We start from the raw sequence: 18,150 nt of genomic DNA, 5'->3' as shown, positions 1-18,150 counted from the left end.
CAGAGGATAGAGGTTATAGACCAGAGGATAGAGGTTATAGACCAAAGGATAGAGGTTATAGACCAGAGGATAGAGGTTATAGACCAGAGGATAGAGGTTATAGACCAGAGGATAGAGGTTATAGACCAGAGGATAGAGGTTATAGACCAGAGGATAGAGTTATTGATCATACTCACTGTTCCAGATAGATGATTTTATACCAGATCATACTCACTGTTCCAGATAGATCTATATATACCAGATCATACTCACTGTTCCAGATAGGTTATAGATAGATATTATAGATAGAAGTTATAGACCAGAGGATAGAGGTTATAGATAGAGGTAATAGACCAGAGGATAGAGGTTATAGACCAGAGGACAGAGGTTATAGACCAGAGGATAGAGGTTATAGATAGAGGATAGAGGTTATAGACCAGAGGACAGAGGTTATAGACCAGAGGGTAGAGGTTATAGATAGAGGTTATAGATAGAGGTTATAGACCAGAGGATAGAGGTTATAGATCAGAGGATAGAGGTTATAGATAGAGGTTATAGACCAGAGGATAGAGGTTATAGATAGAGGTTATAGATAGAGGATAGAGGTTATAGATAGAGTTTATAGACCAGAGGATAGAGGTTATAGATAGAGGTTATAGATAGAGGATATAGGTTATAGACCAGAGGATAGAGGTTATAGACCAGAGGATAGAGGTTATAGACCAGATGATAGAGGTTATAGATAGAGGTAATAGACCAGAGGATAGAGATTATAGATAGAGGTTATAGACCAGAGGATAGAGGTTATAGACCAGAGGATAGAGGTTATAGACCAGATGATAGAGGTTACAGATAGAGGTAATAGACCAGATGATAGAGGTTATAGACCAGAGGATAGAGGTTATAGATAGAGGTAATAGACCAGAGGATAGAGGTTATAGATAGGAGGCTATAGACCAGAGGATAGAGGATAGAGCCCAGAGGATAGAGGTTATAGACCAGAGGATAGAGGTTATAGATAGAGGTTATAGACCAGAGGATAGAGGTTATAGATGTGAGGATAGAGGTTATAGACCAGAGGATAGAGGTTATAGACCAGAGGCTATAGACCAGAGGATAGAGGTTATAGATAGAGGTTATAGACCAGAGAATAGAGATTATAGACCAGAGGATAGAGGTTATAGACCAGATGATAGAGGTTATAGACCAGATGATAGAGGTTATAGACCAGAGGATAGAGGTTATAGATAGAGGTAATAGACCAGAGGATAGAGGTTATAGACCAGAGGCTATAGGTTATAGACCAGAGGATAGAGGTTATAGACCAGATGATAGAGGTTATAGACCAGAGGATAGAGGTTATAGACCAGAGGATAGAGGTTATAGATAGAGGTAATAGACCAGAGGATAGAGGTTATAGATAGAGGTAATAGACCAGAGGATAGAGGTTATAGATAGAGGTAATAGACCAGAGGATAGAGGTAATAGACCAGAGGATAGAGGTTATAGACCAGAGGATAGAGGTAATAGACCAGAGGATAGAGGTTATAGACCAGAGGATAGAGGTAATAGACCAGAGGATAGAGGTTATAGACCAGAGGATAGAGGTTATAGACCAGAGGATAGGGGTTATAGACCAGAGGATAGAGGTTATAGACCAGAGGATAGAGGTAATAGACCAGAGGATAGAGGTTATAGATAGAGGTAATAGACCAGAGGATAGAGGATGTTAACCAGAGGATAGAGGTTATAGACCAGAGGATAGAGGTTATAGACCAGAGGATAGAGGTTATAGACCAGAGGATAGAGGTTATAGACCAGAGGATAGAGTTATTGATCATACTCACTGTTCCAGATAGATGATTTTATACCAGATCATACTCACTGTTCCAGATAGATCTATATATACCAGATCATACTCACTGTTCCAGATAGATCTATATATACCAGATCATACTCACTCCTCCAGATAGATCTATATATACCAGATCATACTCACTCCTCCAGATAGATCTATATATACCAGATCATACTCACTCCTCCAGATAGATCTATATATACCAGATCATACTCACTCCTCCAGAGAGATCTATATATACCAGATCATACTCACTCCTCCAGATAGATCTATATATACCAGATCATACTCACTGTTCCAGATAGATCTATATATACCAGATCATACTCACTCCTCCAGATAGATCTATATATACCAGATCATACTCACTCCTCCAGATAGATCTATATATACCAGATCATACTCACTCCTCCAGATAGATCTATATATACCAGATCATACTCACTCCTCCAGATAGATCTCCACGTATTTGCCGAAGCGACTGGAGTTGTCGTTGCGAACTGTTTTGGCATTTCCAAAGGATTCTAGAAGAGGAGCTGCCTCAAGAATCTGGCAACGTATTCAGAGATAAAACATCAGAATGAAAATATCATCATGTAGAACAAGTCCAGTGTAGCTAGCTACTCTACAGAACACAGCAGGTAGACATGTAGACAGCTAGCTACTCTACAGAACACAGCAGGTAGAACATGTAGACAGCTAGCTACTCTACAGAACACAACAGGTAGAACATGTAGACAGCTAGCTACTCTACAGAACACAACAGGGAGAATGTGTAGACAGCTAGCTACTCTACAGAACACAGCAGGTAGAACATGTAGACAGCTAGCTACTCTACAGAACACAACAGGTAGAACATGTAAACAGCTAGCTACTCTACAGAACACAGCAGGTAGAACATGTAGACAGCTAGCTACTCTTCAGGACACAGCAGGTAGAACATGCAGACAGCTAGCTACTCTTCAGAACACAGCAGGTAGAACATGCAGACAGTGTGGCTAGCTACTCTTCAGAACACAGCAGGTAGAACATGCAGACAGTGCAGCTAGCTACTCTACAGAACACCACAGGTAGAACATGCAGACAGCTAGCTACTCTACAGAACACAGCAGGTAGAACATGTAGACAGTGGAGCTAGCTACTCTACAGAACACAGCAGGTAGAACATGCAGACAGCTAGCTACTCTACAGAACACAGCAGGTAGAACATGTAGACAGTGGAGCTAGCTACTCTACAGAACACAGCAGGTAGAACATGCAGACAGCTAGCTACCCTACAGAACACAGCAGGTAGAACATGTAGACAGTGGAGCTAGCTACTCTACAGAACACAGCAGGTAGAACATGCAGACAGTGGAGCTAGCTACTCTACAGAACACAGCAGGTAGAACATGCAGACAGTGTAGCTGGCTACTCTTCAGAACACAGCAGGTAGAACATGCAGACAGCTAGCTACTCTTCAGAACACAACAGGTAGAACATGCAGACAGTGGAGCTAGCTACTCTACAGAACACAGCAGGTAGAACATGCAGACAGCTAGCTACTCTACAGAACACAGCAGGTAGAACATGTAGACAGTGGAGCTAGCTACTCTACAGAACACAGCAGGTAGAACATGCAGACAGCTAGCTACTCTACAGAACACAGCAGGTAGAACATGTAGACAGTGGAGCTAGCTACTCTACAGAACACAGCAGGTAGAACATGCAGACAGCTAGCTACCCTACAGAACACAGCAGGTAGAACATGTAGACAGTGGAGCTAGCTACTCTACAGAACACAGCAGGTAGAACATGCAGACAGTGGAGCTAGCTACTCTACAGAACACAGCAGGTAGAACATGCAGACAGTGTAGCTGGCTACTCTTCAGAACACAGCAGGTAGAACATGCAGACAGCTAGCTACTCTTCAGAACACAACAGGTAGAACATGCAGACAGTGGAGCTAGCTACTCTACAGAACACAGCAGGTAGAACATGCAGACAGCTAGCTACTCTACAGAACACAGCAGGTAGAACATGTAGACAGTGGAGCTAGCTACTCTTCAGAACACAGCAGGTAGAACATGTAGACAGCTAGCTACTCTACAGAACACAGCAGGTAAAACATGTAGACAGTGTAGCTAGCTACTCTTCAGAACACAGCAGGTAGAACATGTAGACAGCTAGCTACTCTACAGAACACAGCAGTTAGAACATGTAGACAGTGTAGCTAGCTACTCTACAGAACACAGATAGTGGAAACACAGTCAGAACAGTCACAACAGTATAGCAGAGACACAGTCAGAACAGTCACAAAAGCACAGCGCAGAGACAGTCAGAACAGTCACAACAGTAAACAGAGACACAGTCTGAACAGTCACAACAGCACAGCGCAGAGACAATCAGAACAGTCACAACAGTAAACAGAGACACAGTCAGAACAGTCACAACAGTACAGCAGAGACACAGTCACAACAGAGACACAGTCACAATGGTAATAGAATGGAATGATAGTATGGTAATAGAATGGAATGATAGTATGGTAATAGAATGGAATGATAGTATGGTAATAGAATGGAATGATAGTATGGTAATAGAATGGAATGATAGTATGGTAATAGAATGGAATGATAGTATGGTAATAGAATGGAATGATAGTATGGTAATAGAATGGAATGATAGTATGGTAATAGAATGGAATGATAGTATGGTAATAGAATGGAATGATAGTATGGTAATAGATACAATATGATAGTATGGTAATAGAATACAATATGATAGTATGGTAATAGAATGGAATGATAGTATGGTAATAGAATGGAATGATAGTATGGTAATAGAATGGAATATGATAGTATGGTAATAGAATGGAATGATAGTATGGTAATAGAATGGAATGATAGTATGGTAATAGAATGGAATGATAGTATGGTAATAGAATGGAATGATAGTATGGTAATAGAATGGAATGATAGTATGGTAATAGAATGGAATGATAGTATGGTAATAGAATGGGATGATAGTATGGTAATAGAATGGAATGATAGTATGGTAATAGAATGGAATGATAGTATGGTAATAGAATGGAATGATAGTATGGTAATAGAATGGAATGATAGTATGGTAATAGAATGGAATGATAGTATGGTAATAGAATGGAATGATAGTATGGTAATAGAATGGAATGATAGTATGGTAATAGAATGGAATGATAGTATGGTAATGGAATGGAATGATAGTATGGTAATAGAATGGAATGATAGTATGGTAATAGAATGGAATATGATAGTATGGTAATAGAATGGAATGATAGTATGGTAATAGAATGGAATGATAGTATGGTAATAGAATGGAATGATAGTATGGTAATAGAATGGAATGATAGTATGGTAATAGAATGGAATGATAGTATGGTAATAGAATGGAATGATAGTATGGTAATAGAATGGAATGATAGTATGGTAATGGAATGGAATGATAGTATGGTAATAGAATGGAATATGATAGTATGGTAATTGGGACACAAACCAAGCTTTACTGAACACTGACAGACAGAGAGGCATGCAGAAACCAGCTACCTTAATCTGAGCAGCACAGAGACACAGGGAGTCAGACACAGGAAGACAAGGTTAGGATACAGAAGTGTGTGTGAGAGTGTGTGTGAGTGTTTACCTGTTGTGTAATGTTGTGTTTGTGGTGTATTGCTGCTAGGTAACGCAGCAGCAGTTTAGTGGCCTCAGTCTTCCCTGATCCACTCTCCCCACTGAAACACACACAGAACTTAATGTCAATATAAACACTAAAACACCACCAACACACAGGTCACTCACTACTGGATCTGAAGTTAGTGCTAAGTACAAACAAGACGCATGCTTTTTTTCAGTGAAGAAGTTGGTCAAGGTTGGTTTCTTTTACAGAAACAAAGCATGTCTGACTTTTGTTAATAGGAAGGAAATTGTCCAGGACACTTTTATGTCTATTTTAGATTCTGGGGATATTATCTATATGCACGCAGCACTATACTTAAACCCCTAGATGCTGTTTTCCACTGTGCCCTTAGGTTTATTGCCGGTGATGGTTCTAGAACTCACCATTGGGCCCTGAGGTTTATTACCTGTGATGGTTCTAGAACTCACCATTGTTCCCTTAGGTTTATTACCGGTGATGGTTCTAGAACTCACCATTGTTCCCTTAGGTTTATTACTGGTGATGGTTCTAGAACTCACCATTGTTCCCTGAGGTTTATTACCTGTGATGGTTCTAGAACTCACTATTGTTCCCTTAGATTTATTACCGGTGATGGTTCTAGAACTCACCATTGTTCCCTTAGGTTTATTACTGGTGATGGTTCTAGAACTCACCATTGTTCCCTTAGGTTTATTACTGGTGATGGTTCTAGAACTCACCATTGTTCCCTTAGATTTATTACTGGTGATGGTTCTAGAACTCACCATTGTTCCCTTAGGTTTATTACTGGTGATGGTTCTAGAACTCACCATTGTTCCCTTAGGTTTATTACTGGTGATGGTTCTAGAACTCACCATTGTTCCCTTAGATTTATTACCGGTGATGGCTCTAGAACTCACCATTGTTCCTTTAGGTTTATTACTGGTGATGGTTCTAGAACTCACCATTGTTCCCTGAGGTTTATTACTGGTGATGGTTCTAGAACTCACCATTGTTCCTTTAGATTTATTACCGGTGATGGCTCTAGAACTCACCATTGTTCCTTTAGGTTTATTACTGGTGATGGTTCTAGAACTCACCATTGTTCCCTGAGGTTTATTACTGGTGATGGTTCTAGAACTCACCATTGTTCCCTTAGGTTTATTACTGGTGACGGTTCTAGAACTCACCATTGTTCCCTTAGGTTTATTACTGGTGATGGTTCTAGAACTCACCATTGTTCCCTGAGGTTTATTACTGGTGATGGTTCTAGAACTCACCATTGTGTTTTGTATTAAAAAGTGGGTTGGGCCTCTTTGTATGTAAGGAAAGAGCAGCATTCTCTTGTGTTTATTTACAAATCATTCAGGCAGAAACTTCCTATGTATCTATCATCATTAATTCAATGTAGACTTCCAAATGACCAACCCTGGTCTCAATAACACTGGAGGCCCCTTCGGTCTCCACAGAGTTGGGTAAAGCTGATTTTAGTGTTTTGGGGCCCTTTATGGGGAACAGGTTACAGAGCTGAGATGTTCTGGTCCTCCTGGGTCGTTCAGATAAACCTGTCTGTTTCATTTGATTTGGTATGTGTTGGATGTGTTTCTGCAGGGCTCATCTGGAAAAGATACCCTGGTCTCAGAATGACTTCCCTGTCAAAATGAAGGTCAAAAAACAACAAGCCTTTCCTTACCTCCCCTGCCAACAGCTTACCACTAAACACCATCATTATGATCCAGTCCAGAGTGGACCTGTGTGCTCGGTGTAGGGTGACGGTAACGGGGAGGTTTTCAGTTAACCAGAGACGGAGAGCTGAAACTTAACGCTGGAATGTGCTCACTGGGCCAACTTCACACTCCCTCTGAGACATGATATGATACCGGCACAGACATGGCTGGTCTTTCCTTACAGATGTCTCCGTCAGACAACAGCTAGAGTGTCCCAAACAGGGGGGGGGGGGGGGGTCCGTCAGACAACAGCTAGAGTGTCCCAGACAGGGGGGGTCCGTCAGAACACAGCTAGAGAGTCCCAAACAGGGGGGGTCCGTCAGAACACAGCTAAAGTGTCCCAGACATGGGGGGAGGGGTCCGTCAGAACACAGCTAGAGTGTCCCAGACAGGGGTGTTCCTTCAGAACACAGCTAGAGAGTCCCAGACAGGGGGGGTCCATCAGAACACAACTCGAGAGTCCCAGACAGGGGGGGGTCCGTCAGAACACAGCTAAAGTGTCCCAGACAGGGGGGGGGGGGTCCGTCAGAACACAGCTAGAGTGTCCCAAACAGGGGGGGTCCGTCAGAACACAGCTAGAGTGTCCCAGACAGGGAGGGGGGTTCCTTCAGAACACAGCTAGAGTGTCCCAGACAGGGAGGGGGGTTCCTTCAGAACACAGCTAGAGTGTCCCAGACAGGGAGGGGGGTACCTTCAGAACACAGCTAGAGTGTCCCAGACAGGGAGGGGGGTTCCTTCAGAACAAAGATAGAGTGTCCCCGACAGGGGGGGGGGGGGGGGGGGTCCTTCAGAACACAGCTAGAGTGTCCCAGACAGGGGGGGAGGTCCTTCAGAACACAGCTAGAGTGTCCCAGACAGGGGGGGGGTTCCTTCAGAACACAGCTAGAGTGTCCCAAACAGGGGGGAGAGGTCCATCAGAACACAGCTAGAGTGTCCCAGACAGGGGGGCGGGGGTCCTTCAGAACACAGCTAGAGTGTCCCAGACAGGGGGGTCCGTCAGAACACAGCTAGAGTGTCCCAGACAGGGGGGGTCCTTCAGAACACAGCTAGAGTGTCCCAGACAGGGGGGGGGTTCCTTCAGAACACAGCTAGAGTGTCCCAAACAGGGGGGAGAGGTCCTTCAGAACACAGCTAGAGTGTCCCAGACAGGGGGGCGGGGGTCCTTCAGAACACAGCTAGAGTGTCCCAGACAGGGGGGTCCGTCAGAACACAGCTAGAGTGTCCCAGACAGGGGGGGTCCTTCAGAACACAGCTAGTGTCCCAGACAGGGGGGCGGGGGTCCTTCAGAACACAGCTAGAGTGTCCCAGATAGGGGGGCAGGGGTCCTTCAGAACACAGCTAGAGTGTCCCAAACAGGGGGGGGAGGTCCTTCAGAACACAGCTAGAGTGTCCCAGACAGGGGGGCGGGGGTCCTTCAGAACACAGCTAGAGTGTCCCAGACAGAAGGGGGGGGTGGTCTTTCAGAACACAGCTAGAGTGTCCCAGACAGAAGGGGGGGGGGGGGTGGTCTTTCAGAACACAGCTAGAGAATCCCAGACAGGGGGGGTCCTTCAGAACACAGCTAGAGTGTCCCAGACAGGGGGGTTCCTTTCTTCCCATTTGGGTCCCCAGGACCTGGGGCTAGAGCGTATCAGGAGGAAGCAGCTGTGTTGTGTAGTCACCTGATTATAATAACCTGGTTCTGTTTGGCATCCATCATTTTGGTGTAGGAGACGTTTGCTATGGCAAACAGGTGTCTGAGGAGGACCACAGAATGGACACAAAGATAAAACAGTAGCATGAATAAAACATCATTTAGCACACAATACACCAATAATACACACTATACACCAATAACACACAATACACCAATAATACACACAGTACACCAATAACACACAATACACCAATAATACACACTATACACCAATAACACACAATACACCAATAATACACACTATACACCAATAACACACAATACACCAATAATACCCACTATACACCAATAACACACAATACACCAATAATACACACAGTACACCAATAACACACAATACACCAATAATACACACTATACACCAATAACACACAATACACCAATAATACACACAGTACACCAATAACACATAATACACCAATAATACACACAGTACACCAATAACACACAATACACCAATAATACACACAGTACACCAATAACACACAATACACCAATAATACACACTATACACCAATAACACACAATACACCAATAATACACACTATACACCAATAATACACAATACACCAATAATACACACTATACACCAATAACACACAATACACCAATAATACACACTATACACCAATAACACACAATACACCAATAATACACACAGTACACCAATAACACCAATTACACACACAATACACCAATAATACACCAATAATACACACAATACACCAATAATACACACTATACACCAATAACGCACAATACACCAATAATACACACAATACACCAATAACACACACAATACACCAATAATACACACAATACACCAATAACACACACAATACACCAATAATACACCAATAATACACACAATACACCAATAACACACACAATACACCAATAATACACACAATACACCAATAAAAAACACAATACACCAATAACGCACAATACACCAATAATACACACAGTACACCAATAACACACAATACACCAATAATACACACTATACACCAATAATACACACAATACACCAATAATACACACAATACACCAATAATACACCAATAAAAAACACAATACACCAATAACAAACACAATACACAAATAATACACACAATACACCAATAACACACACAATACACCAATAATACACACAATACACCAATAACACACAATACACCAATAACACACACAATACACCAATAATACACCAATAAAACACACAATACACAAATAACACACACAATACACCAATAACAAACACAATACACCAATAACAAACACAATACACCAATAACACACACAATACACCAATAATACACAATACACCAATAACACACACAATACACCAATAATACACCAATAACACACACAATACACCAATAACACACACAATACACCAAAAACAAACACAATACACAAATAATACATCAATAACACACAATACACCAATAACACAACAATAACACACAATACACACAATACACCAATAACACACACAATACACCAATAACACACACAATAGACCAATAGTACACCAATAATACACCAATAACACACAATACACCACTAATAGACCAATAACACACCAATAATACACCAATAATTCACCAATACACCAATAATACACCAATAACACACACAATACACCAATAATTCACCAATACACCAACAATGCACCAATAATACACAATACACCAATAATACACAATACACCACTAACACACCAATAATACACCAATAATACACAAAATACACCAATAATACACCAATAATACACAATAACACACCAATAATACACCAATAATACACAATACACCACTAACACACCAATAATACACCAATAATACACAAAATACACCAATAATACACCAATAATACACAATAACACACCAATAATACACACAATACAACAATAATACACAATAACACACCAATAATACACAAAATACACCAATAATACACACAATACAACAATAATACACCAATAATACACAATACACCACTAACACACCAATAATACACCAATAATACACAATACACCACTAACACACCAATAATACACCAATAATACACAATACACCACTAACACACCAATAATACACAATAATACACCAATAATACACACAATACAACAATAATACACAATAACACACCAATAATACACAAAATACACACTATACACCAATAATACACAATAACACACCAATAATACACACAATACAACAATAATACACAATAACACACCAATAATACACAAAATACACCAATAATACACCAATAATACACAATAACACACCAATAATACACCAGTAACACACAATACACCAATAATACACACAATACAACAATAACACACCATTACACCAATAATACACCAATAATTTTTCAATAACACAATACACCAATAACACACCACTAATACACAGGATACACCAATAACACACAATACACCAATAACACACAATACACCAATAATACACACAATACACCAATAACACACCACTAATACACAGGATACACCAATAACACACAATACACCAATAACACACAATACACCAATAATACACACAATACACCAATAACACACCACTAATACACACAATACACCAATAACACACCACTAATACACACAATACACCAACAACACACACACACGCTACATTGCATTAACACATACACACATAGACACAAAACACACACACACACACACACACACACACACACACATACACTTCTAACAAACAGACACGCATCACAACAACACAGGAACAGGAAATGTTCTTACGGAGGGTTCTCTCCCAGAGCGGTTCCCTTGTGCTTCAGCACCATGTCAGTTCCGTACATGTTGAACATCCTATAGGGGTTCACCGAGACCAGGATACTACCTATATATGTCTAGAGACAGAGAGGTACATGTTGACCAGGATACTACCTATATATGTCTAGAGGGTTCACTGAGACCAGGATACTACCTATATATGTCTAGAGGGTTCACTGAGACCAGGATACTACCTATATATGTCTAGAGGGTTCACAGAGACCAGAGAGGTACATGTTGACCAGGATACTACCTATATATGTCTAGAGGGTTCACTGAGACCAGGATACTACCTATATATGTCTAGAGACAGAGAGATACATGTTGAACATCCTATAGGGGTTCACCGAGACCAGGATACTACCTATATATGTCTAGAGACAGAGAGGTACATGTTGACCAGGATACTACCTATATATGTCTAGAGGGTTCACTGAGACCAGGATACTACCTATATATGTCTAGAGGGTTCACTGAGACCAGGATACTACCAATATATGTCTAGAGACAGAGAGGTACATGTTGACCAGGATACTACCTATATATGTCTAGAGGGTTCACTGAGACCAGGATACTACCTATATATGTCTAGAGGGTTCACTGAGACCAGGATACTACCTATATATGTCTAGAGGGTTCACTGAGACCAGGATACTACCTATATATGTCTAGAGGGTTCACTGAGACCAGGATACTACCTATATATGTCTAGAGACAGAGAGATACATGTTGACCAGGATACTACCTATATATGTCTAGAGACAGAGAGGTACATGTTGACCAGGATACTACCTATATATGTCTAGAGGGTTCACTGAAACCAGGATACTACCTATATATGTCTAGAGAAAGAGAGATACATGTTGAAAATCCTATAGGGGTTCACCGAGACCAGGATACTACCTATATATGTCTAGAGGGTTCACTGAGACCAGGATACTACCTATCTATGTCTAGAGGGTTCACTGAGACCAGGATACTACCTATATATGTCTAGAGGGTTCACTGAGACCAGGATACTACCTATATATGTCTAGAGACAGAGAGGTACATGTTGACCAGGATACTACCTATATATGTCTAGAGACAGAGAGATACATGTTGAACATCCTATAGGGGTTCACTGAGACCAGGATACTACCTATATATGTCTAGAGACAGAGAGATACATGTTGACCAGGATACTACCTATATATGTCTAGAGACAGAGAGGTACATGTTGACCAGGATACTACCTATAAATGTCTAGAGGGTTCACTGAGACCAGGATACTACCTATATATGTCTAGAGGGTTCACCGAGACCAGGATACTACCTATATATGTCTAGAGGGTTCACTGAGACCAGGATACTACCTATATATGACTAGAGACAGAGAGGTACATGTTGACCAGGATACTACCTATATATGTCTAGAGACAGAGAGATACATGTTGACCAGGATACTACCTATATATGTCTAGAGGGTTCACCGAGACCAGGATACTACCTATATATGTCTAGAGGGTTCACCGAGACCAGGATACTAGCTATATATGTCTAGAGACAGAGATATACATGTTGACCAGGACACTATCTATATATGTCTAGAGGGTTCACTGAGACCAGGATACTTCCTATATATGACTAGAGACAGAGAGATACATGTTGAACATCTTATAGGGGTTCACTGAGGCTAGAGAGAAGGCCAGCAACCCAGAGTTGCCTCTTCACTGTTGACGTTGAGACTAGTGTTTTGCGGGTACTATTTAATGAAGCTGCCAGCTGAGGACTTGTGAGGCGTCTGTTTCTCAAACTAGACACTAATGTACTTGTCCTCTTGCTCAGTTGTGCACCGGGGCCTCCCACTCCTCTTTCTATTCTGGTCAGGGCCAGTTTGATCTGTTCTTTGAAGGGAGTAGTACACAGCATTGTACGAGATCTTCAGTTTCTTGGCAATTTCTCGCATGGAACAGCCTTAATTTCTCAGAACAAGAATAGATTGACGAGATTCAGAAGAAAGGTCTTTGTTTCTGGCCATTTTGAGCCTGTAATCGAATCCACAAATGCTGATGCTCCAGATACTCGATTAGTCTACAGAAGGCCAGTTTCATTGCTTCTTTAATCAGGACAACAGTTTTCAGCTGTGCTAACAAAGTCGCAAAAGGGTTTTCTAATGATCAACTAGCCTTTATAAAATGATAAACTTGGATTAGCTAACACAACGTGCCATTGGAACACAGGAGTGATGGTTACTGATAATGGGCCTCTGTACGCCTATGTAGATATTCCATTAAAACATCAGCTGTTTCCAGCTACAATAGTCATTTACAACATTAACAATGTCTACACTGTATTTCTGATCAATTTGATGTTATTTTAATGGACTAAAAATGTGCTTTTCTTTCTAAAACAGGGACATTTCTAAGTGACCCCAAATTTTTGAACAGTGGTGAATGTATGAGACAGGGGAAAGACGTTACACACACAGTGGTGTAAAGTACTTAAGTAAAAACATCCCTACTGCCTCTGATCAAGAGAACATCCCTGGTCATCCCTACTACCTCTGATCAAGAGAACATCCCAGGTCATCCCTACTGCCTCTGATCAAGAGAACATCCCTGGTCATCCCTACTGCCTCTGATCAAGAGAACATCCCTGGTCATCCCTACTGCCTCTAAACTGGCAGACTCACTAAACAGAGAACATCCCTGGTCATCCCTACTGCCTCTGATCTGGAGGACTCACTAAACAGAGAACATCCCTGGTCATCCCTACTGCCTCTGATCTGGTGGACTCACTAAACAGAGAACATCCCTGGTCATCCCTACTGTCTCTGATCTGGCAGACTCACTAAACAGAGAACATCCCTGGTCATCCCTACTGCCTCTGATCAAGACAACATCCCTGGTCATCCCTACTGTCTCTGACCTGGCAGACTCACTAAACACACATGCTTGGTTTGTAAATGATGTCTGACTTTTGGAGTGTGCCCCTGGCTATCCGTAAATGATGTCTGACTTTTGGAGTGTGCCCCTGGCGATCCGTAAATGATGTCTGACTTTTGGAGTGTGCCCCTGGCGATCCGTAAATGATGTCTGACTTTTGGAGTGTGCCCCTGGCTATCCGTAAATGATGTCTGACTTTTGGAGTGTGCCCCTGGCGATCCGTAAATGATGTCTGACTTTTGGAGTGTGCCCCTGGCGATCCGTAAATGATGTCTGACTTTTGGAGTGTGCCCCTGGCGATCCGTAAATGATGTCTGACTTTTGGAGTGTGCCCCTGGCTATCCGTAAATGATGTCTGACTTTTGGAGTGTGCCCCTGGCTATCTGTAAATGATGTCTGACTTTTGGAGTGTGCCCCTGGCTATCCGTAAATGATGTCTGACTTTTGGAGTGTGCCCCTGGCGATCCGTAAATGATGTCTGACTTTTGGAGTGTGCCCCTGGCGATCCGTAAATGATGTCTGACTTTTGGAGTGTGCCCCTGGCGATCCGTAAATGATGTCTGACTTTTGGAGTGTGCCCCTGGCGATCCGTAAATGATGTCTGACTTTTGGAGTGTGCCCCTGGCTATCCGTAAATGATGTCTGACTTTTGGAGTGTGCCCCTGGCTATCTGTAAATGATGTCTGACTTTTGGAGTGTGCCCCTGGCTATCTGTAAATGATGTCTGACTTTTGGAGTGTGCCCCTGGCTATCTGTAAATGATGTCTGACTTTTGGAGTGTGCCCCTGGCGATCCGTAAATGATGTCTGACTTTTGGAGTGTGCCCCTGGCTATCCGTAAATGATGTCTGACTTTTGGAGTGTGCCCCTGGCGATCCGTAAATGATGTCTGACTTTTGGAGTGTGCCCCTGGCGATCCGTAAATGATGTCTGACTTTTGGAGTGTGCCCCTGGCGATCCGTAAATGATGTCTGACTTTTGGAGTGTGCCCCTGGCGATCCGTAAATGATGTCTGACTTTTGGAGTGTGCCCCTGGCTATCCGTAAATGATGTCTGACTTTTGGAGTGTGCCCCTGGCTATCTGTAAATGATGTCTGACTTTTGGAGTGTGCCCCTGGCTATCTGTAAATGATGTCTGACTTTTGGAGTGTGCCCCTGGCTATCTGTAAATGATGTCTGACTTTTGGAGTGTGCCCCTGGCGATCTGTAAATGATGTCTGACTTTTGGAGTGTGCCCCTGGCGATCTGTAAATGATGTCTGACTTTTGGAGTGTGCCCCTGGCGATCTGTAAATGATGTCTGACTTTTGGAGTGTGCCCCTGGCTATCTGTAAATGATGTCTGACTTTTGGAGTGTGCCCCTGGCTATCTGTAAATGATGTCTGACTTTTGGAGTGTGCCCCTGGCTATCTGTAAATGATGTCTGACTTTTGGAGTGTGCCCCTGGCTATTTGTAAATGATGTCTGACTTTTGGAGTGTGCCCCTGGCTATCTGTAAATGATGTCTGACTTTTGGAGTGTGCCCCTGGCTATCTGTAAATGATGTCTGACTTTTGGAGTGTGCCCCTGGCTATCTGTAAATGATGTCTGACTTTTGGAGTGTGCCCCTGGCGATCCGTAAATGATGTCTGACTTTTGGAGTGTGCCCCTGGCGATCTGTAAATGATGTCTGACTTTTGGAGTGTGCCCCTGGCTATCTGTAAATGATGTCTGACTTTTGGAGTGTGCCCCTGGCTATCCGTAAATGAATAATAAACAATATGCTGCCGTCTGCTTCATAAAAGGAATTTCAAATGATTTATACTTATACTTTTGATACTTTAGTACATTTAAAACCAAATACTTTTAGACTTTTACTAAAGTAGTATTTTACTGGGTGACTTTCACTTTAATTTGAGTCATTTTCTATTAAGGTATCTATACTTTTACTCAAGTATGACAATTGGGACATTTTTCCACCACTGTGTGTGTGTGTGTGCGCGCGCGCGCGCACACACACACACACACACACACACACACACACACACACAACAGGATCCTAGCTATACGTCTGTACAGGGGATAGAGGGACATGTGTGAATGTTATTAGTTTATCAGGTAATGGGCGTACAGTGTCCAGTGAGTTGTTAGTAAACTCACATAGATGATCTCTCTCTCAAACCTCTTCTTCAGGTTGAGCAGCACAGATCCCTCAGACAGCTCCCTGGAACAACAGACACAGAAGCACACAGACCAGCTGAAATAGCAGCTTCCACATCCTTTAAATAAGGCTGTTGTGTTGTGTTGTGTTCTCACTCCAGCTGCGTCATGTCCTCTACTCCGTCTTCCTCTGGCTGCTCCCGGTACACCATGCTGGGCAGGCTGCGGATGGAGTACATCTACACACAGACACACAGTTGAGTTCATCTACCGACATTCACAAGACATCGCATCCAGTACCACTTATCATGCAGGTATTACCTTATCGTACCAGTATTACCTTATCGTACCAGTATTACCAGTATTACTTTATCATACCAGTATTACCTTATCGTACCAGTATTACCAATATTACCATATCATACCAGTATTACCAGTGTTACCTTATCGTACCAGTATTACCAGTATTACCTTATCGTACCAGTATTACCTTATCGTACCAGTATTACCAGTATTACCTTATCATACCAGTATTACCAGTATTACCTTATCGTACCAGTATTACCAGTATTACCTTATCATACCAGTGTTACCTTATCGTACCAGTATTACCTTATCGTACCAGTATTACCAGTATTACCTTATCGTACCAGTATTACCAGTATTACCTTATCGTACCAGTATTACCAGTATTACCTTGTCGTGCCAGTATTACTGCTATTACCTTATTGTACCAGCAGTACCAGTATTACATTATCATACCAGTATTACCTTATCGTACCAGTATTACCAGTATTACCTTATCATACCAGTGTTACCTTATCGTACCAGTATTACCTTATCGTACCAGTATTACCAGTATTACCTTATCGTACCGGTATTACCAGTATTACCTTATCGTACCAGTATTACCTTATCGTACCAGTATTACCAGTATTACCTTATCGTACCAGTATTACCTTATCGTACCAGTATTACCAGTATTACCTTATCATACCAGTATTACCAGTATTACCTTATCGTACCAGTATTACCAGTATTACCTTATCATACCAGTGTTACCTTATCGTACCAGTATTACCTTATCGTACCAGTATTACCAGTATTACCTTATCGTACCAGTATTACCAGTATTACCTTATCGTACCAGTATTACCAGTATTACCTTGTCGTGCCGGTATTACTGCTATTACCTTATTGTACCAGCAGTACCAGTATTACATTATCATACCAGTATTACCTTATCGTACCAGTATTACCAGTATTGCCTTATCATACCATTATTACCAGTATTACCTTATCATGCAGGTATTACCTTATCGCACCAGTATTACCAGTGTTACCTTATCATAACGGT

General features: G+C 41.8%; 1 protein-coding gene across 1 annotated transcript in view; it reads right to left on the bottom strand.

Moving 5' to 3' along the window:
- Window positions 1-17,032, bottom strand: part of LOC139422612 (unconventional myosin-XV-like) — a 188,449-nt gene extending 171,417 nt beyond the window's left edge. The window contains exons 1-7 of the mRNA XM_071173758.1: window positions 16,950-17,032; window positions 16,794-16,857; window positions 11,697-11,806; window positions 8,874-8,948; window positions 5,492-5,582; window positions 5,398-5,403; window positions 2,283-2,386 (exon numbers count right to left, since the gene is read on the bottom strand). Of these exons, the coding sequence (XP_071029859.1) occupies window positions 2,283-2,386; window positions 5,398-5,403; window positions 5,492-5,582; window positions 8,874-8,948; window positions 11,697-11,806; window positions 16,794-16,857; window positions 16,950-17,032 (533 nt within the window). The remainder of the gene's footprint in view (window positions 1-2,282; window positions 2,387-5,397; window positions 5,404-5,491; window positions 5,583-8,873; window positions 8,949-11,696; window positions 11,807-16,793; window positions 16,858-16,949) is intronic.
- Between the last annotated feature and the right edge of the window lie 1,118 nt (window positions 17,033-18,150).

This window comes from Oncorhynchus clarkii, chromosome 12 (genome assembly GCF_045791955.1).
Source record: "Oncorhynchus clarkii lewisi isolate Uvic-CL-2024 chromosome 12, UVic_Ocla_1.0, whole genome shotgun sequence".
Lineage (NCBI taxonomy): Eukaryota > Metazoa > Chordata > Actinopteri > Salmoniformes > Salmonidae > Oncorhynchus > Oncorhynchus clarkii.
The sequence above is the reverse complement of the archived record's forward strand: the minus strand, read 5'-3'. Positions and strand labels throughout refer to the sequence as shown.